Raw genomic sequence first — 22,491 nt, 5'->3', positions numbered from 1 at the left:
TGCACTTGTTCCTGGCCTCATAAATAAGGAACTGAACTGGGCTTAAAAAGTCCCACCTAGATTTCTTTTATTTCAGGTACTTAAGAACAGCTGCACACATAGCTTCCATTTTCTGTACAATGAGGACTCTCTGACAGTTATAGCAGCAGCTGACCTAAGGCAACATCCACCATCAATGGAGAGATACAGGTAGCTAAAGCCAAAGATAATATAATTACTAAGTTGAACCTTTTTCATTTTCACTAGCAGTATCTTGGCAACTACAGCTATATGAAGTTGATGTGGAATTAAGGAAACTTACATCAGCATCTCACTGCAGACTCTCTACACCACTCTTGAGACACAATCAGTACAGGCACACCTAGGCAGGTCTGCATGGAGTAGGTACCATTTGTATGAACTGTTTTCCACCCTGTGGGGGCTGGGAGGGCAGCTCCTTCAGTTTGCTTGGTTGTGGTGGGTCAAACACAGAGAGATGCGATTGTGAACATCATGCTGGCAGCGTATGCAGCAGTCGCAGAGGCATACTGATTCATACAAACAGCATCATTGTGCTATTGGCTGGAGCATGAGCTCTCTTAACAGAGCCGCACACTCCCGCAGACAATTGTGGGAATCTAACATATCAGTATAATTGTCTTCATTAGTAGTTACGCAGTCACGTAAATATCACTGGCTCTGATGCTACCAACACAGGCTGCCTTCATAAAAATTAAGGATATGGTATTGGCTCTGTCTTCTGTCTGCATCTTGCCCTTTTCCGTGTGATGTATCAGTTTCATAAATTCAGGCACACATCTGCACCTGTGCAATAATTTCCATCTAGACAGTAGGGGTGTGTGTGTACACATACATACATAAATGCATACATACAACATTGTGACCCCACTCCCATCACAACAACAAAAGGCTTTAAGCGTCTCATTTTCAGTGTTATTTGCAATTATTTATCGTAGGATTTAAGAGTTTCAGATGGTCATCTTTAATAGTACTTTTGTTTTTAAACCAGGACAGCTGGTTGTCCTCCTCCAGTGAGTGTAAAATGCAACTTATTTGTCACTGTATTACTATAGATGTATTTCTGCAGGGGTGGTGCCCATTCTCACTGTATTTCCATCTATCATATTAAAACAGACATTTGGTCCATTACTGTTCTTCAAGAAAACAGACTTCTGAAAGTCTGATTCAATCAGTTGTTATTGCAACTGCCATGGTTAATATTCAAGAATTAATTTATACTTTGCCAGTTAAAAAATGAGGTGTGGTCCCAGTGCAGTGATCGTGGGACAGAAAATGTCAGCAGCCTTTGAAGTATGCATTTTTAAAAAGAAAGTTTTTCTATCTAGTTAAATTAAGATTTAAAGGGAAATAAAATTTTCAAAACTCCCATGAGAAGGCAGGCAATGGTTGGTGTTATCTACACACATTTGCACTGGTTACTTTATTGGGGATTGTATCCACAGTAGCATGTGTAACTAATTTTGGGCAATAGAGCATTCCTGCCCTCTCCCCACTGTAGCCCCCCATGCCCCTCAGGACTTGTAGGTATTCTGGAATGGAGAGTGTAGGCTGCAATTTTTTAGGATGCAGTAAGAATAAGCTTGGGACGCGGATGTCGATGTGGTGAGCTCCCGTTGCTTGGTCTCAGCTCCTGCCAACCTAGCAGTTTGAAAGCATGGCAAAAAGTGCAAGTAGATTAAAAGGTACCGCTCCGGTGGGAAGGTGAATGCGTTTCTGTGCACTTAGTCATGCTTGCCACATGACCCAGAGAAACTGTGCGGAGCAGACAAATGCTGGCTCCCTCGGCCAATAAAGCAAGATGAGTGTTGCAACCCCAGAGTCATTTGCAACTGGACTTAACCGTCAGGGGCCCCTTTACCTTTACCTTTAAGAATAAGCTTGGCCATCATTCAGAATAGACAAACTGATATTTTGCATCTATCTGTTGGTAGAGCATGAGACTCTTAATCTCAGGGTCATGGGTTTGAGCCCCATGTTGGGTGAAAGATTCCTGCGTTGCAGGGGGTTGGACTAGATGATCCTCAGGGTCCCTTCCAACTCTACAGTTCTATTATTCTGTATATGACTTTTCAACAGTTGGAAGTAAAAGAATGCATTTGTGTTTTTACCTGTTTCTTTTGTTCACAGTCTCCCTTCTGAGATCCTGATAACTTAGCAGAATAGTAAGGTAGAGATATTCTGGAGAGTGTTTGTAGATAGAACCGTAGCTTGTGTTATTAAAATTCTAAAATGGACCTTTAATACAGAAGGTTAGACATCCTTCCTGTACTTTATTTTAAGGCATCTATAAACTTGATTAAATGTTCTATAGATGTCTTAAATAATTAGCCAATAATAAATAGAATCTGAATTCTGGGTGTATTTATAGGGAGATAGCCATTTTGCCAAAATGTTTTAACACGGCGCAGAACCTCTACCTTGGGGGTGTCTCCATGGCAGATGAGGGTGTACAGTCATACCTCGGTTTACGACCACAATTCGTTCCGGGGAGCCGGTCACTCCCCAAGAACGTCGTAAACGGAGTGGCTCTTCTGTGTGGGCGCGAAGCGCCGATAGAGCGCTTTTGCGCATGTGTGCGCTGCGCAGATCGCTTCTGTGCATCCGCGCGCTGCAGAACCTGGATGTAAACACTTCCGGGTCAGCGGCGGTCGCAAACTGATCGGTCGCAAACCGCGGCAGTCGTATGACTGTAGAACAGAAGGAAAAAAGAGTGACAATATAGTTGTTGTAGGAAAGAGTAAATAATAAGAATGAGTGGGACCAAAGTCAGTAGAGAAAAATGACAATGGCATTGCTGAGGCTACAAGCCTATAATAATAATAATAATAATAATAATAATAATTATTATTATTATTATTATTATTTATTATTTATACCTCGCCCATCTGGCCGGGTTCCCCCAGCCACTCTGGGCGGCTTCCAAAAAAACAGAAATTCTAAAATACAGAAATCCATCAAACATTAAAAGCTTCCCTAAACAGGGCTGCCTTGAGATGCCTTCTATGCGGCTTGAGACCCTCGTACCTACAGGACGCCTCTCCTGGTATGCCCCGCGGAGACCTTAAGGTGCACAAACAACAATACTCTGGAGATCCCGAGCCATAAGGTAGCTAGATTGGCCTCTACTAGGGCCAGGGCCTTTTCAGTATTGGCCCCAACTTGGTGGAACGCTCTTTCACAGGAGACCAGGGCCCTGCGGGATTTGTCATCCTTCCGCAGGGCCTGCAAGACAGAGCTGTTCCGCCTGGCCTTTGGGTTGGACTTAGTTTGACCCCTGTGTTTTCCTCCCTCATGGCTTGGATTTATGGACTACTTAAAATGAGGCTGCACTTTAAAATTTTAAAATTGTATTTTAATCTGTATTTTAATTAATTGCTTTTTATGTTTTATTGTAATTTTATTGGTGTGAGCCGCCCTGAGCCCGGTTTCGACTGGGGAGGGCGGGGTATAAATAAAATTATTATTATTATTATTATTATTATTATTATTATTATTATCCAGCTAATAGACCACAGGAGCTGATAGGGATATGCTCTCCATTTGGAGCTAGCAAGGGTTTGCAGCCCAAACCATTGGTAAATACTTGACAGTTAACATAGCTCTTAGCCTTATGTTCCTCTCCTAAACCAAAGACACAACAGTCACGTCTCTTGGGGTTGTGCTATAGGCACCCAGCGGCAACCACGAGAACCACTGCGAGCAAACAAAAAATGCAAAATGAAAGAACTAGAAGAAGCTAAAGAAAGGTAAATGGGATGGGGGGATTTTGAACAGGGTAGATCTAGCTTGTTTAGATTAAGAACCAGGAAGTTAGCCTTGATGCTGCTACTGTGTTGGTCAAAGAAGGGGTTGTGCACCTTAGGATGCATTCACAGGACTAAAGGGTACCTACCCTTCCACCAAAATCTGTAGACTAGCATTCTAGAAGGGTCTTAACAAAGGCTCTGTGCTTCTATACAGAGATCATGAAGAACAGTAAACTACTGCAGGAATTAAAAGATTCACAGCTTTTAAGAGTATCTAATTTTGTAGTGTCACTGATATATATTTTTATAGATTATGGCACAGGCTTATAAAAAGGTACCGGTAGACACAAAGTTATTTGTATTTAAGCAGCAATTAAATGTAAGATTGGGGCATGGATATTTCTTGGTTGCTTCAGGGTGAGATACCCCTATCTAGAATTCCAAGAGTAATTAAAGTTATTTACAGTCCTGTTTTTCTAATATTCAGCTAAGTTGCTGAAGCCAAAGTAAACATTCCGCAATTACTTGGGGGAGAGATTTAAACTATCCTTCCATTATCTTTTATGCAGCCATTTGAAGTGGTACAGCTTTGTTTTAAAGTGTTCTGCAAATTGCAGTTTCTTGCAGATGAAGCTGACAGTTTAAAAAATAGCTTAAGTATGCATGATGTGTACCTAGAGACCATGTTTTATTGAGTCAAAATACTTTACAAAGAAACTAATGGGAACTATCAAACATAAATCAGCTGGTAAAGAAAAGCAGCTGTATTGTTTATAGACTTGTGAGTTTGAATTTGCGAAAGGACAGAAGGCATTTTCAAAACACTTTACAGATTCTAAACATTGCCCAAATGTGAACCCAGGTGGGTTCTCAGTAATGCAACTACAATGTATACATTAAAGGTGATTGAGAATTAATATATATTCGAGAGCATTTAAAAATTCCAATAACACAAGTTTTATTGTAAAGATTAATATGCCTGAAAAAATGAGAAAAATAAGTGATTTTACGTCATGTACTATCAGTAGGGATGGGCTGAACAGCAAATTCCAACCTGTTTCAGTCTCATTGAGGCTCCATAATAGGTTTTATGCAGATTTTTTGAAACAATACATGGGAAGTCTGCATTTAGACCATGTGCACTTTACTACGTGAAACAGGCCATTCTCTATGCAATGCATTAATTTCTAAAATGTGTGTTTCTGTGTCCACCTTTTGCAGACTAAAACTGCATCACAAAATCTGGAGAAACACATAATCAGGCTGAGTTGCCTTCCAATCTGCAAGTAAATTTGGAACTGTTTTATTAGGCCAGTCTGCTGTGAAAAGTGGACCAAATAGCTGACAACTAGGGATGGGGAAGGCATTTGAGAAAATGGTGTATTAGTTTGTGCATTTCAAGACCACAGTGGCTTCTACTCACCTAATGTTTGCTAGCAGATAATTTCCTTGAGGAAAATTCTCAGTAAGGACTCACCTGCTTCCAATACAAGTAGGTGATAAGTGCCCGGGATCCTCCGGTTTATGAATATACACAAGTTAACCAGGTTGTCTTTTACATGCATTTTGTTTTATGATCTGTTTTATGTGACATGTTGATTAGCAACATAATCTTGATTAAATGGTAATCCAATACACTGAGTATGAATGAGATTCTTAAGCATATAGAAAATCATTGCGTTCTCTTCCTCTCTCTGCCACTAGTGGTTTCCCAGACAAAAACACTTTATTGCTTTAGATTTTTTTTTGCAAGAGATTAGTAGTTCCAAAGGCATACTAATAAATGTGTTTAAGACAAATACAATTTATAGCCAATTCTTTAAAGCTTCTTATATCCTGAACTCCCATTTCACAAAACTGAATAAAAATATGGTGCACACAAATTATACTTTGTTTAAAAATTTGAACATATAAAGCACAGGACATAGTTTCTGTTTGGTTGAAAAAGCAGCTCAACACAGTTTCCAATATCCATGGGTTTTCCAGGGTGCAGAAAAAGCCTGAATAGGTTTGCATACATTGCCAAGTTGAAAATGCAATAGGACTAACATTTCCACTGTGTACCTGTAGAAAACCAGCAATGTGAAATCAAGTGAGTTCCTTACTTTGGCAAATAATTGCCTCTTTCAGTCGAAACTGGTTTCTGTTGCTACTGCCCCACAGCTCCAATCAGTGTCAGTTGCAGTGCAATGATCTTGAAATATTTGGCCCTCACAGTTTTCATGCATGCCTGTCTTCTCCACACACAAGCCTCCTCCATCTTGTTCAGCATTATGACCTGCATTCCACTTTTCTGCAAACACTTCATTGTTGTAGAGGGGCACGTCTCCGTACCCAAGAGTTTCGGTTCCTCCGTCTTCAACAGCAGCCAGCTGTTGATCTGAGATTACTGGGAACTGCAAGCCACTTTCAGTTGTGCAGAACTGTGTTTCTGAATTTCTTGCATTTTCTGTAACTTCTAACTCTTGCATTTCTCCTGTCTGGTGCCGCTCTTTGGCACTTAGTTTTGCCTTCAGAGATTTCTTGGCTTGCTTCTGGTGTCTATCTTCTTTGGAGAACCTCCAATGAAACTGCAAACAGATACAGTGATAAAGGTTATGTTAAAAGAGAGAGAGAGAGAGAGAGAGAGAGAGAGAGAGAGAGAGAGAGAGAGAGAGAGAGAGAGAGAGAGAGAGAGGCACCAGCAGAAATCTGTTTAAATTCAATGCTGAATGTTAATTTAATAAGTGTGATGAGACGAGACAGGTTGTGGGTTTCTATTTTTAAATAGGAGCACTTTTTAGGAAAGTGAAATAGCTTGGCTTGTTAGCTCTCCTGTAGGTACATGCTAAGCTTCTCTTAGAAAACAGCAATCTTCTTAAACAGCACATTTTGATCTGCATTTTAAAAATGTGTTAACCTCCCCAATCTCTTCTATGAACTAGAGAAAGTTCAGTTCACAGAAAGCATATGTAGGGTGTTTCCTTCATATATGGGAATGGGGAACTATTATGCACCCAGTTTTGTGCATCTTGCCCACAGTAAATGAATGAACAGTTGCAGCACAAGGTATTGTCCTCCTGCATCCTACCCTCCAAACTCAGACATGCTGTTATATTTTTATTTTTTTTTTGAAAGCAAGCCTGGGTAAGGCACACACACACACAGCCATGTTGATTAAGACAGCATTGCTTTTGGAAAAATATGCTTGTAAGAGGAAACCTTGCCAGTTATGCAAACAAGTGTTTGAAAAGTTCGGTATGTACACTATTTTCAAAAACCAACATGCAAGCCCTCTTTGAAACCATTTTAATATGAAGTTCACTCAAGTAAGTACACTGACTGTATCTCATGAGCATGTCACATCTGGCAACTGGAGATGGTAGGTACACGGTTATTTCACTACAGTGGAACCTCTACTTACGAATTTAATCCGTTCCAAATGCACATTCGTAAGTAGAAACATTCGTAAGTCAAAACGATGTTTCCCTTAGGAATGCATTGGGAATGGATTAATTCGTTCCGGGGCCTTTTTAAAAAGGCACTTTAAAGGCCAGCGGGAGGCAGCGATGGGCCCGATCCGGCCCTTGGCCGGATTGGCAGCTGGGGGGGTAGTGGGAGGCCAGTGGTGGCGGCTGCAACGGCCCGATCCGGCCCTATGGCCGGATCGGCAGCTGGAGGGGCTGCGGGAGGTAGCGCGAGTGGCGGGAGGCCAGCGAGGTAGCCCAGGATTGGGCCCTCGCCGGCTCCGCTACCACCACCGCTGCTGAGCCCTGAATTGCAGCGCGGCGGGGGCTTTTCGCCGTTTGCCTTCCCCTTGGTTTGGGGAAGGCAAACGGCGAAAAAACCCCGCCGCGCCGCATTCGGCTCCGTCCCCCAGGCACTTTGTCTCGGGGAAGCAGGCAGGGAGACGGCAAAAGCCGGAGAAGCTGCGGGCTGTTGCCGTCTCCCTGCCTGCTTCCCTGAGCCGTAGTGCATTGGGGGACAGAGCCGAAGATCGGCGGGCACTGCTTGCCGGGCTTGACAAGCCCAGCAAGCAGCGCCCACCGATCTTCAGCTCTGTGCTGTGTGACAGGCGGGGGTGGGGGGGAAAGCGGAGGATCGTTCCTCCGCTTTCCCCCCACCCCCGCCTGTCACACGAAGATCGGTAGCGGAGCCGGCGAGGGCCAGATCCCGCGCGAGGCTGGCAGCGGAGCCGGCGAGGGCCCGATCCCAAGCGAGGCTGGCACACATTTGATCGTAAGTCGAATAAATTCGTAAGCCCGCCCCCATTTTTTCCCTTCATAACTCAAAAAAATTGTATGTCAAGTCATTCATATGTCGAGGTGCCACTGCATTGCTATTATTATTTCACTATTCTACCATAGCTGGCATAAGGCATTAATTTATCCACATGGGTGGATCAGCTCACCCATGTGCGTGTGAAGCGGGTGGGGTGGGGTGGGGGTTTCACATCTATAGGAAATGTGCTTTCATTTTGTTTTTTTAAAAAAAACCCAAACACAGGAAAAATACGGATGAAAAAGTATGTCTGAAAGTATGCTAAGACTTCTGCTTATTGCTATGATAACTAACCTGGGCCAACATCATGCCAGCATGTCCACCTCATTCCCAATCACATAATCTCTCATTTCATCGCACAGAAATGCTGACACTGACTTAAACCAGCACACAGATTATATATTTCCATTGCACTGTTACCATTTCATCAAGATTGCTTCCTTCTGTTTATCTCCAAAATACCTTCAAGCTACAGAAAGATACGTGTGTGTGCATGCAGCTGCCCAACTTACATCTATATAACTTCCCTATCTATATAAGTCACTTTTTAAAAAGATTGTTTTTAAGATATAGTTAAACCATGCACATTTAATAATTAGAAAATAACATTATTGAGGCCAGAATGAACAGAACGACACAACAGCACTATATATAGTTGGATGCAAAGTCAACCCGGTGTGCTTTGGTTCTTTTTTGAAGGTTAAAAGTCACAAATGGAAAAGTTTGTTAGCTTGTAGTCCTACACTACACCTAAGTATATATTCTGTGAGTGACAGCAATTGAACTACTCAAGAGTTATGTGGAAAATCAAGAATTATGTGGAAAATCTAAAGCTGAATCCAAGTGGGGGTGGAGAATCTCGTATACCACACAGAATCCAGCTCTCTTGCTGTAATGGGAGAAAGGAGGATGGGACCTCTCACTTCTTTTTTCTTTAGTTTAACAACTCAAGACATAGTTCAAAAGTGTTCCGCAAATCTTTTAAACCACAGCAGTGTTAAACAAGCTGTTTCTACTGATGTGGAAAATCAATTAGGCTATGGCAGCTTTGCCAAAGCAAACACACAGAGCAATACAAGGCCATATACCTTAGACTGTTTCTTCTTGGTTTTCTGGGGCAGGAAGGGTCTCTGAAGAAAGACAATCTGCTTAGTAGCCAAATTCCCATCCCTATATTAAACAAAATATATATATAAAAACACAATTCTACAAATGACTTCCATTTATCCAGAGCGTCCTTTAAAATTCAAAGAACATCTCATAGCCATCCATTGAAATCAGTGTTTAACAAGATCCTGAACACAGTGTCCTTTGCCAGACTAAAACACCTAGGATTGGCACTTAAAACATTCAGCTCTCCAGAAGCCTCTTTTTCACTCATGTTTATTGCGTTGTGATACATTCCGACCATGGTACAGTATACACTTTGTCTGCCAAAATGTTTTGGAGTTGAGGTACAAGCCCTTAATAAATGAGTCAGTCCACGTGAGGGATGTCTTTGAACTGCAATGGATCTTAGCAAAGAAACTACAAGGCCTATTATACTGCTGATTATCATATTACATAGCTGTGCAACAAAACTCAAAATAAACTAAATACATAGATTGACCCTTAATTCAACTGAGCTTAAAGGCTCCATGGGCAGGTCCAAGAGACCTTGTGGGCCAAGGAGGGAGGAGAAGAAACACAAGCCTGAAGAGCAAAGATGACAGACAAGGAAAGGCTGTTTCATGTGCTATTTCTGCATGTTTACATTGGTGGATTTGACAAAAGAAAATCTATTCCCACTACAAGGTGATTTACTGCATGAAGGAGAGCTATGGGAGATACAGTCTTCTTTATATATCGCCCAATGTGTATTTTTATTATTGTCGGACAACGCAAATTCAGTGGGCCTTGCCAAGACATGGGTTAGCTCGCAGCTAGAATGCATGATTCATGAACAAACCAGGATCTGTGTGAATCTGTACCAAGAGGGAACAGCCTAAATGAATTCTAGATAGCTGTGCTAAGCTCTTGTATCAAGCACAAACGAGAAAATAAGTGTTTCATGACACCTTAAAGACTAATGAACATTCAGGGACTAGAGCAGGCATCCCCAAACCGGCCCTCCAGATGTTTTGGCCTACAACTCCCATGACCCCTAGCTAACAGGACGAGTGGTCAGGGATGATGGAAATTGTAGTCCAAAACATCTGGAGGGCCAAAGTTTGGGGATTCCTGGACTAGAGTCTTCTTTGTCATGTGCATAAAGAACAGGTAACATCCCATTTGCGCGGGGATTGCATTTCTGGCCCCCACACGTGTCTGCGGAGCACGCATAAGCCCATGCTGTATTTGGGCCACTTCCAGGTCTGCAGTGATGATCGTGTGTGTGGTTGGCATCAATCAGACATGCGTAAAATGGTTGCTACCTGTACATGACAGACCAACAGATGTCTCTGCATTTCATGGCCTTTAGGCTCCACTGTTCACACTCCCCCACTGCCACAATAGGCATGTATCTGTCAACCAATAGACTTCTTCCAACTGATGAAGTGGGCTTTAAACTTGTTTGTTTAAACTTTGGTATTTAAACTTATGCTGTAAAGTGGCAGGCGAACCAGGTCACTGAGATGAAACAGCATCTGAGAGGTGAAAGGGAATGCTCAGCGCCCACCTTCAGCAGGAAAGGAAAGTTAAAACCATTGGTTAGCATCAATTATCTGAAACGGGACTTGCGTCTGAAGCCCAGATACTCTGCACAGCCTGCCAAACACCTCCCGTAATCGCCCTGCTGGGCAAACAAAGAGGAGGAACTGAAGCATTTCATGCTCGTACCATGATTCTCACAGTTATGGGCTGCTTTAATGCACACAGATAGGGACCCCATGCTATGAGCAAGGATGGCTTTTATGACTGACTCCCAAAGGCTTTTTCTGCACTGTACCTGTTTGTCTTTACAACTGGAGTGGGAAGCACACAAGTCAGCTGCCAGCCATATATGGCGAGAGAGTTCAGCAGGGGAACGTAATCTGCCTGCACTCGAGCCCCCTGGGGAAGAGAAATTAAGCCGTTAAGAGTTAAATGTGAAAAGCAAGGCTATTTTATAAAGGTTGTTTATTTATGGGTGAGGATAATTTCTGCCAGTTCAGCAAAACAGGAGAAGAAATAAATACTGGAAAACAAAAGGAATGAAGGGTCATTTTTCAGTTCTTGCTGAAGGGTTAAATAATTTTGTTTAAACAGTAGAAACACATTTCTTTCCATGCTCCAAAACCTTCCGTGTGGCAGCTGATGAATCAGATCAACAGGACTAATTCATTTTGTTTTGTTGGAGATCCCCTGGATGAATGGCCTCCTGCAATATTAGCTGAAAGAGAACAATTACCTCCTTCCAGACAAAAGGGTATTCAAGCAGTACAAAAATCCAGCTATGCTAACCAGGGCTAATTCTGCTCTGATGCTGAGCAATTCTGTTAAAATAAAGCGAGCAACTCTTTAAGTTTACACCAGTTGAGCCCAGAGAATAGCTGCTCCTTTGATTTCCAGAGCATCTCATGGTGTGTTAAATGACATTATGGTGGTAATGAGTACAGGTCATTTGCATCCAGCAGCATGAAAATATGGATGCGATCCATTTTATTCCTTTTGTCATGCACACAGACACAAGAGCACAGCCTGTTTGTTATGTTTCATCAGCAAATGCACGGGTGAGATAAAAATGGTACCTTTCACTTTAGAGTCTGGCTCTGCCAATTGTCTCAGCTAATATACAAGACCAAATAATTCCCTGCAGTGAAGGACAAAATGGCAGCTATGACAGACCACTCCAGAGAGAGGACTAATCAACAAATTTTCGTCTTAGCTTTACAAAATATGCTCCAGCTCACTTACAGTATTATAGCTCTATATCAGTCTTTCATTTTTTTAAAAAAGCTGGGAAAGCATTTTAGTGCTACTTATCAATTAATTTTTTTAAAAAAACATGCCAAGCAATGTCATTTGCACTGCTGTGGATGGAACATAGTGGGATGTAAACATAGAAAACGCACAATATCCCCAACAATGTGAAAAGTCAGTTGCAATTCTACTTGTACCTTATAAGAGAAGAGCAATAGTGCTAGAAGCTATCTATCTGGAAGCAGTCACAATTCACTGCATTAATCCTCACAACAACCCCCTGAGGTAGGTCACCATTACTCCTATTTTACAGATAGGGAGCTAAATTTTGAACCAGTGGCTTGTCCTGGGCTACTTGTCGCTTCTGCTTTGCTATCATGATTTTGGAATGAAGCTCCAAACCCTTCCCTTATTTTCACTCTTGTTCTCTCTCCTTCCCCAAAATTCATTTTGCCTATCACTACCTGCTTTGTCCACCTGATCATAGAATCATAGGACTGTAGAGTTGAAAGGTATCCCATGGGTCATCTAGTCCAACCTCCTGCAATTCAGGAATCTCAGCTAAAGCATCCATGACAGATGGCCATCCAACCTCTGCTTAAAAACCTCCAGTGAAGGAGAGTGAGTACATTCCACTGTTGAACAACTTAAGCTGTCAGACAGTTCTTCAGCCTATAATTGTATTAGCTTTTTTTGCTGCTGCATCACACTGTTGACTCATGTTAAGTTTGTGATCTACTAAGATCCCTAGATCCTTTTCACATGTACTACTGGCAAGCCAAGTGTGGTGCAGCTGGTTCTTCCTGCCTGGAACCTGACATTTGTCCCTATTGAAATTCATTCCATTACTTTGGGCCCAGTTCTCCAACCTGTTAAGGTCATCTTGAATCCCAATTCCATCTACTGTGGCATTAGCTACCCCACCCATCTGGTGTCATCTGCAGACTGGATGAGCATCCCCCCCAATTCCTTCATCCAGGTTGTTTATAAAGACATTAATGCTCAAAAGGAGTAACTTAAGGAGTCCAATTTAAAGACCAGAAATACCCAGAACCTCACTGATCGCAAGCAGCACACTGGATACAGATCTGTTTGGCTTTCCATGAAGATGTAATATAAGACTCCTCAGAAACAGCTGGCAGGACCACCATTTATAGGCAGGTCTATGAAGAAAAAGGGGGTTGGTGAGGGACGATCAGTATCAGCATAAATATGACCCATTTCCTCTAGAGCATAGCAGGATGCGTCTGACAGCTATCACAATCACAACAGGATAACACTGCCTCCTATATCAAGACCCCGTAGTATCTTGCTGCCAAACAGATTTCTTTCCTCTTGATAAGTTTTTCAAATAGCCCAAAGCCCAAGGGTCCTAGTTACAAGGGAGCACTACCCATTTCTGTCACGGCACACAACAAGATGTCAAAGCCTGAGACTAAGCCATTCTGGCAAATTGGGGCATCCTTTTGGCATCTGCAGAAGCTGAATCATTTCAGTGCTGCACGTTTTTTTCTGCCACAGACTTTTTTTTTTCAGTGACACAAGGCTGTAAAATCCAAACTGGTCTCACTTGTCAAACCAGCACTCTCTTCAAGCAGATGCCGTCCTAGACCTTCGTACAAATTCAGGAAGAAAAAAAAGTCAAGCGCTGAGCTGAGCTGAGCTTCAAGTTCTTTGAACATCTATCAGCTCGAAAAAAGAAAGCAAAGGTCAGTTTAAAAGAGCAGTGAGCAGATTTCTAGACAGCCAAGTGCTGCTTCTCTCCACATTTTACTACAAAGTGTTGCTGCCATTACAATTGTCAAGTTGCCCAGCCTGCCCTGTAAATTGGATCCTGTTACAGGCAAGGAAGTATATTTTCATTTGGTTCAGATTAAGGACCTTCCACAACCCTTGGGAATCATCAGCCTCTCCTTAGCTACAGTGCCAAATTGCTGAGGAGCCCTTACTCCTGGAGCTATGTGCCATCTGGTGAGTCTGCCTCCCCTAAAAGTAATGGGACTTTGGGGGCTTACGCCACAGCAAGGCCACTGAGGATGCCCAGCTGGGCCAGTTGCTGATGGCAGCCATATTATTTCACTCACAATGCCTCAGAAGGCAGCTCAACTTAGGGCCACAGAGAAGAAAAAACACAGGTGTCTTCAGGAGTCCAAAAGGCAGCTGTCTGCAGTGGAACCTGCTGAAATGCTAGACCCCATCAGCTGCCTAGAGGTGCTGTGGGGTGGGATGGGATGAGGGCTGCATCAAATTGACTAAAATACCACCCAATAGCTGAACAAGGGAAAGTGCATTACTTAGGAGCATGAAAAGTTGCCCATATACCTATCTGTCCATCAAATTCATTGGCAGACTGGCAGTGGCACCCCAGGATCTCAAGCAGAGGATCTTTCACATCACCTGCTGTCTGATCATTTTAAATGAAGCTCTCGGGGACTCTACCTGAGACCATCTGAATGCAAAGCATGCTCTCTGCTGCAGAGCCATGCTCCCTTCCCAAGTCTGAACAGGTCAACCAGTTTTGTCCAGCGACAATGTAAATGTGAGAGGGGAAAGACTGAATTGCTTCCTACCAGAGGGCAGTGCCTTTAAGCATTTATCCTTACAGAAAGTACCGTTTTGGCCTCAATATAAGCCTCAATTTTTTCCCAAATTCCAACCGTGGAAAGTTAAACTGCGGCTTAAATTCACGATCTTACAAAAATTGGCTTTTACAATATCGCTGCTGAAACAGACATACGGTAAAATGGGTGTGAGTGCTTGCAGAATTTTAAGGGAACAGCTTATATTCGGGTATTGTATTTTTCTCTCCCCCAAAAATTTTTTTTAAAGGTGCGGCTTATAGTCAGGTGCGGCTTATATTTGGGTCAATACGGTAGCTCCAGGTAAGGAAAGTAGAGAAAACTGTGTGTAAGTTGCCGTGTACATGTCATGAAGCAGCAGCACATGGGAGCATCTCACAAAACTAACTACATGCGGTTTTCTTGAGTCCTCTGCACAACCCCGCCACATGCCTAAGTGCCTTATGTCAAGGAAACTACCTATAAAAGTTGTATGTATGTCTTTCGCATTTATTTCAGGGGAAATAAAAATGGAAGCTTGATCAAATGCCGCCAGCAATGATCCTTGGAGTAACTAGAATGACAAATGAAGAGGGCAGAAACAGCATGTAGAATACACTGCCTCTGGAAACTCAGCAAAATATGTGTGACTTGCAGCTACGATGATTCACTGTGCATTGTACCGAAATCTGAAAGGTGACAACGTGACAGTTTAGGCGGCAGCGCCCCCCCCCTTACATAAAATTCCAAACTCTACCATGCGCTGTGGTTAAACCACTGAGCCTAGGGCTTGCTGATCAGAAGGTCGGCGGTTCGAATCCCTGTGATGGGGTGAGCTCCCGTTGCTTGGTCCCAGCTCCTGCCAACCTAGCAGTTCGAAAGCACGGCAAAATGCAAGTAGATAAATAGGAACTGCTACATCGGGAAGGTAAACGGCATTTCCATGTGCTGCTCTGGTTTGCCAGAAGCAGCTTAGTCTTGCTGGCCACATGACCTGGAAGCTGTACGCCGGCTCCCTCGGCCAATAATGCGAGATGAGCGCGCAACCCCAGAGTCGGTCACGACTGGACCTAATGGTCAGGGGTCCCTTTACCTTTACCTTACCATGCATGTAGGACCTAAAATAAAATGCTAGGGTATATCCTTACGTCCTGGAAGGAGGACCTTCCCTTATGATTCCTGCCAGCTTGCCATGCCCTTCCTTCAAGATGCCTCCTCTTATCCCCAAATTCTACCTTTTTTAAAATTTATGCTGTGAACCACCCTGAGATCTACGAACGAAGGGCAATATAATAATAATAATAATAATAATAATAATAATAATAATAATAATAATAATAATAAATTAATAATAATAAATTGACAGTTAACATTATATGGCTTCTCAGTATGCCCAGTTTCCATTGTTTTCTTTTTAAGTATATTTGTTCTTCTGAAAACCTCAGAGCATGTCGGGCATGTCTTTTTGTTTTTTGCTGACTCCATTTTGGCTCCATATTTGTCTGTGCTCACCACCTGCGTTTGCTATTAGAGGAAGTGATTCAAGGGCACTAACAACCCAAACATTTAAAATGACATTTCATACTTATCATTGGAGACAGCAGAAATGTTAAGTTGTAACACAATCAACACGTAAGGTGAATCTATAGCAAAAGCGTATGATTATTATTTTTTTAAAGCTCAAGTAACAAGAAATGGTCAAAACCTCGAGACAAAAGATTTTTTCTTTTTCGAAAAGCATAGTTGCAGGGAGTTGAGGGGGGGAAGATAGTGTGGGCTGATCTACAAATCAAACTGAAAGACGTTTCCTTCTGTGAGAGAGCAAGCGAGCAAAAATTTAATGAACTCATTCTCTCATTCCCCATTCTCCTGCAGTTGATAAGTAATCTCTGATCACACCTTGAGTGTCAAAAACCAGAGCATGTTGAGATGGCTGTTTTCCTGTCTTGCAGCAGATAAAAAGAATTCAATTTTACTTATGATTTTGTAGGTTTTTTTTCTTCTTCTCTCACTCAGCAATAGTCTAGCTCATTAGGAAAAACTAGAAAGCTCTGCAATTTGAGAAATAAGAGGGGGAAAATATCTAGGCCAAGTCACTAGAAAGGAAAACAACCTGCATTAGCAATTTTATCTTTTTCCTTCTGCTGCAGATATAAAAATAAAACAAAATCGAGAAACAAACAAAATAACAAGATCTAGAAGCCATACAACACAGGGGGAAGCTCATTTGCAGCAATTAATTCCCCATGCAGGTAGACTGAAATTATAATTTTAGAGTTTGAAGCGATGTAACTAGCTATCCATCCACCTCGACCACTTGTTTGTTGAAGAAAGATAGCAATTCCGCAGCGTGATGCTCCCCAGACATTCTGGACTATGACTCCCATCATCCTTTACCATTAGCTAAACTGGCTGCAACTGATTAAATTGTAGTCCAAAACATTCTAGAGGACACCACCATGTCGGAGAAGGCTATGGCAGCATATGACAACATAAGCAGCCCTGATAAGTGCCTGATAACTTCCATCTTTGAAACCACAAAGAAAGGCACAAACCACAAACTAATACAGGCAGTGGGGCCTATGGATTAAACATCTCTCCCCCAAAAGCTGAAAAGAAAATAGGTTCTGACTCAAGTTTCCCCCCGTTCTTTATGATGTTAGGGAATGCTCAGCACACACAGATGCACTGGACGCTCAAGGCATTTCCTGAAATGGAAAGGTCAGTTCTTCATTGTGTCGAGCTTCTTTTATCGATCTCAGCTTTTCCACAACAAGAATCTGTAAGGCTGTGAGCACACTAACAAGGGAGTAAGTCCTATTGAGCTCACTGGAACAGCCTTCTGAGTAGACATCTACAGGATTGTGCTACAAATCCGGCGTGGGGTGAGTGGAGCAGAAAACCAGTGTGATGGGTGGGAATACCAATGGAACAAGCACCCTGTCTCCAGCATCAAACAGATAATACTTTTAATACTGGCAGTGTGCCAGACGGTGTACTTGGAAAGAAAGATAGAGTCACAGATATGCTACAGCAGGGGTCAGCAAACTTTTTCAGCAGGGGGCCGGTCCACTGTCCCTCAGACCTTGTGGGGGGCCGGACTATATTTTGGGGGGGAAATATGAATGAATTCCTATGCCCCACAAATAACCCAGAGATGCATTTTAAATAAAAGAACACATTCTACTCATGTCAAAACATGCTGATTCCTGGACCATCCACGGGCCGGATTTAGAAGGCAATTGGGCCGCATCTGGCCCCTGGGCCTTAGTTTGGAGACCCCTGTGCTACAGTGACCTATCCTTTGCACCGCACCACGCTGCCTCCAAGCAAATGGGTCTACGTTGCTACAACACCTCATTCACTGCCCTGGCATTCAGCAGCATACTATTAAGACAAAATGAAGATCCTGAGTGGGAGAAGGACCATAGGGAGCTAGGGCTTAAGTCAGTTAATTTTAGCCTCTGGATTCAATTATCTTACTGGTGATGGTTCTGGTGGGGAGGTGGACTACTTCACCTACTTCAAAATGTGGCATCTGATTCCTCGTGCATTTTCGGCCCTGCTTGCTTATGCTACAGAGTGTGTAAACAAACCTTACACTAGAGAAAAGCTCACCAGTTCTGCCCCCCCCCTTTCATTCCAACAGAACCAAACCTAAGGTGTATGCTCAGATTCTTGAAATCTCTCCCTGCTAGGAAATTAGGATGTGCAGAACATTAAACTGTAGAAAAATAGCATCTCTCAGTCATTTAGATTGCAGTTATTAAAGAATTTGGCGGTAAAAAGCTATACGCAAAACCATGCATTTCAGCTAGGCTACTTCCAAAGGCCCCAAATCCAGCCAGTTCAGAAAAAATATTGGCATTATCTTTGCTTTGTACACTGTATCTTGAGTGTATTCTGCTGAAGGACAAAGCTGGCTTGGTGTTATTTGCTTTATGAATTAAGTAGAGGGCAAGTCCCAGTTTCCCAACACACACATTTGCTATTTCACCCCAACACTCTTCCTACATGGATTCACACACACACAAACTTCTTATCAAGTAGTTGCAGGAATATTAAACTGGAGTGTGCCTGAATTTGTGCCAGGGTAACCCTTTACCCTTTACCTTTTTAACCATGCTTGGTAGTAATAAAATTCTGTACATTTATGTAATTCCGACATACAAATTATAATGCACTTTTGCATTCAGTTGGGCCAGTGTTCACAACATTCTGTTTTACTTAGCATTTTAGTTTGAAAACCCAAGTTCCACTATCTCTGCACTTCCTGCAAGATTGTATAGTTGAAGGAAAGAGCCTCTAAAATGTATGATAAGCTCAGAGATAAACAATGGCGAAAACAGCTTGAAAAGGGAAGTTCTTTTTATTCAGATGTCTGTTTACTTTCATACCCCTTACTTAGTACAAACACCATACAAAAATGGTGTAAGAAATGATCCCTATGTTCAAAGTGCAGCACTTTCTAACATTAAGGACTGAAACTGCTGCCAAGCTATGCTGTTACATCTAACAGCCGTTTCTGCAAAACCTGATACTTGGCATTCTGAGTATTTCTAAGCTAAACAGAAACACGCACACATCAAAAAAGCCTTTTAAAGGAAAAAAGCCCCAAAACACATTGCTCAACAACCCCTTTCTCATCCATATAGAAAGAGAAGCCCAAAGGGCACCTACCAAAATCTTCTCCCACCTTCTTTCTAGGTCACCTTCAAACAGCATCCACGACCTTTCAAAGGGCTGCATTTCACGCTCATCACTTTTGGCCCCCTGTTGCTTTAAGCATGCGTAGTTTGTTCAGCAGCAGGCATCAAACTGTGTTGCTCAAGCCCAAACTCACCACACATTTAACAGATCAAGAATGAAGGCCAAATCAGAGCTGGCTCTTCATAGACACTTCCAGAAAGAACAGCAGATCATCATATTTACCGGTACATCACTCCTGCTCACCCACCTCGCAAACCCCAAACCCCTCGTCAGTAAAGAGCTCTGCTTTATGAATGCTCCGCAGCAAAAACATGGCTACACAGTGGAATCATTTCCACTAGGCAATCTGCCATCTCAACAGATTGAAACTGTGTACTCATAACTTCGTGTCAAAATGCTGAAAATGCACAGCAGCAGCAACCACAAAAAAAGCACTCCAATGTCTCCAGAAGAGCTAGAGAGAGACAACTGTCACCACCACCTAAATTCTCTAAGTCACAGGAAGTATTTCCAGAGGAAACCTTCACTCAAGAAATAAAGTTTCACCAACATCGTGCAGCCAGTGAATTATTTTGCAGAACTTGCAAAAGAATCAGCTTGCAAAAGAATTATCTTCTCTTTTTTTGGTGCAAAAACATGACAACAGGCAAGATGTGGGGAAGCAAAGAAAGGTTGTGTAGGCTCTGGGTAACAAGGGACTTTCCTATGCAAAGAGAATTAAAATCAAAGAGGTTTCAATGCTAGATCACACGAAGTCTAGTGGAATTAATGCAGCCCAACATTTATAGGGTAGAAGTAATAGGGCAGCTTAAGGCATGTAATCATTAAGAGGCTCCTGCTCAAAAAGGCAAGAATGCCACAGTTTGTTCTAAATTTTAAGAGTTAAATAACTCAGCACTACTGCATCCTGTCTATTACTTGGCAAGGACTACATACTGTGACAGCTGGAAGCTTTACATTCTCTCCTCAGTGACATTTTGCACACATACCGAGCGCATCAGAGTGTTGAACATGTTCCCCTTGCTTACACTTGGGAGGCTCCTCTGTTGTTAGAAATTAAGCACGCTGTGCTTTTTGTCCATATGGAGATGCCAATTCCTGCTCAAACTTGATATAATGCACACAAACACAGTTAAATGAAGTTGTGAACGAAAACACAACCGAACTTACACGGCTAAGTGCACTCTTACGGCAGGACACACACACACAATTATTTGGGAGAATCCTAAGGGGCACTTAGGTGTTTCATGCCCAAGAGGAAGGGAAAGGAACCTTACGGAAAGATTTCACATTTAGCAAAAGCTCTACTGTGCAACCTATGCAGACTGAGGGTTTAGTCTGAAGGAACACAATGCACCCAGCTTGCTAATGCTAAGCAGGTCTGGGTCTAGTCAGTGCCTGGAAGGAAGATGACATAAGACCCTATATATGTCAAACTGAAAAGGTAAAATAATGATTTATTCTTACGTCCTATAATTTTGTATGGGTGGGGGGCACCCTTGGAAGCTGATGGACCCAATTGGTTTTCTGATGCCTCCTGCATGATTTTTCTGCTAATAGGACTGGTAGTTCTGATAACACACTAGTCAGGTTCAGGAACCAGGAGACACCCTGCGTGATTAATGCAATCATTCCTAGATCCCCAGCTTCTTCAGGAGAGAACCCATTCAACTTTGTTTACTGAGGAGTTGAAGGAAATATCTAGAGCACTGAAAGAAAACTTATATCAAAACTTACTAAACAGGGCCCAGAACTAATTTTAGAAACCAACATTCTACTTCACCAGCACTATTGTGTTTTGTTCAGGTAGACTGTTCTAAGTAGTGGACCTCTATATTTTAGCCCTCCTGGGGATAGTGACACTCACAGCAGTTTGTTATGGTACACTTTGTAGATAAGGGACACAGCTGGCACTGTGGTCTAAACCACTGAGCCTAGGGCTTGCCGATCAGAAGGTTGGCAGTTCGAATCCCCACAACAGGGTGAGCTCCCATTGTTCAGTCCCAGCTCCTGCCCACCTAACAGTTCAAAAGCACAGCAAAGTGCAAGTAGATAAATAGGTACCACTCTGGCGGGAAGGTAAACGGCATTTCCGTGTGCTGCTCTGGTTCACCAGAAGTGGCTTAGTCATGCTGGCCACATGACCCGGAAGCTGTCTGCGGACAAATGTTGGCTCCCTCAGCCAGTAAAGCGAGATGAGCACTGCAACCCCAGAGTCGTCCACGACTGGACCTAACGGTCCTTTACAAGGTACGTTAAGGTACTTGTGTCAGTTCTGACTCCACAGTTAGAGAAGACATGGACACAACCATGATTCCTACTTTTTATGTTAAACTTGTGCAACTTAAAGACAGGATTCTTAAAGAAGTGAGACTATCCACTTGTCTTCTTGATCCTTCGAGGGTGAGACTGGTATCCTTCTGAAAAGAAGCTAAGGGGGCTGTCTCAAAAGGCAAGGCAATCAGGCTACTTACAATGTAATTCAAACACAGGGATAGAAAGAAGCATGGTCCAGTGATTCTGATCTTTTTTTAGTATGTAGCTCAGAAATGCTTCAGGATTCAGCATTACCACATGGCAGCTGGTACCCATTAGGTGGGGAGCGGGGAGGCAGAGTATCTAAATGTAGGCAGATCCAGGAAGTTGCAATAGGCAGAACTAATGGGAAATGGGGCACTAAAAGGCTGCAACCATGTACACACTCACATAATAGAAACTCAACTTGAACACAGTGGGACTCACTTCTGAATAAGATGCATGGGACTATGTAACCCAGTCTAATGCATGCTTACTTGGAAGTGAGTTCTGTTGAATGCAGTAGGATTTGCTCCCAAGAAAATATATATATTGGATTTCAGTCTTAGGATTTCCTACCCCCTTTTTTTCTACTGCTGCTGCATCTTTAACAGCAGCCTGACATGCAGAAAGTAAACAGGCGAAACACTCCATAACATGGCCATATAGAAAACAGCTTCCAGTCTGAGCTTCTGTATGCATACTTAAAACTGTATTTGCTCTTAAACCCCCAGAATGCCTTGTATAACACTCTCAGATGCACTGGCTACCAATCTGCTTCTGGGCACAATTAAAAATGCTCTTCTTACCTTTAAAACCTTATACAGTCATACCTTGGGTTATGGCCGCTTCAGGTTGCACGTTTTTGGGTTGCGCACCGTGCTGAACCCGGAACGGGTTATTTCCAGGTTTCAGCGCTTTGTGCATGCACAGAAGCACCGAATCGCGACCCGCGCATGTGCAGATGTGGCGCCGCAGGTTGCGAACGCTGCGGGTTGTCAACGTGCCTCCCGCATGGA

At 42.7% G+C, this 22,491-nt stretch overlaps 1 protein-coding gene across 3 annotated transcripts in view; it reads right to left on the bottom strand.

Moving 5' to 3' along the window:
• Positions 1-4,436: 4,436 nt before the first annotated feature.
• RFTN1 (raftlin, lipid raft linker 1) overlaps positions 4,437-22,491 on the bottom strand; it is a 109,086-nt gene continuing 91,031 nt past the window's right edge. For all 3 annotated transcript variants that reach the window (XM_035128881.3, XM_035128883.3, XM_060280688.2), the window contains exons 8-10: positions 10,957-11,060; positions 9,116-9,197; positions 4,437-6,337 (exon numbers count right to left, since the gene is read on the bottom strand). In XM_035128881.3, coding sequence (XP_034984772.1) covers positions 5,894-6,337; positions 9,116-9,197; positions 10,957-11,060 — 630 coding nt within the window. In that variant the 3' untranslated portion in view covers positions 4,437-5,893. The remainder of the gene's footprint in view (positions 6,338-9,115; positions 9,198-10,956; positions 11,061-22,491) is intronic.

Source organism: Zootoca vivipara, chromosome 11 (assembly GCF_965207765.1).
Source record: "Zootoca vivipara chromosome 11, rZooViv2.hap1.1, whole genome shotgun sequence".
NCBI lineage: Eukaryota > Metazoa > Chordata > Lepidosauria > Squamata > Lacertidae > Zootoca > Zootoca vivipara.
Note: the sequence above shows the minus strand (reverse complement) of the source record. Positions and strands in the feature narration are given on the sequence as shown.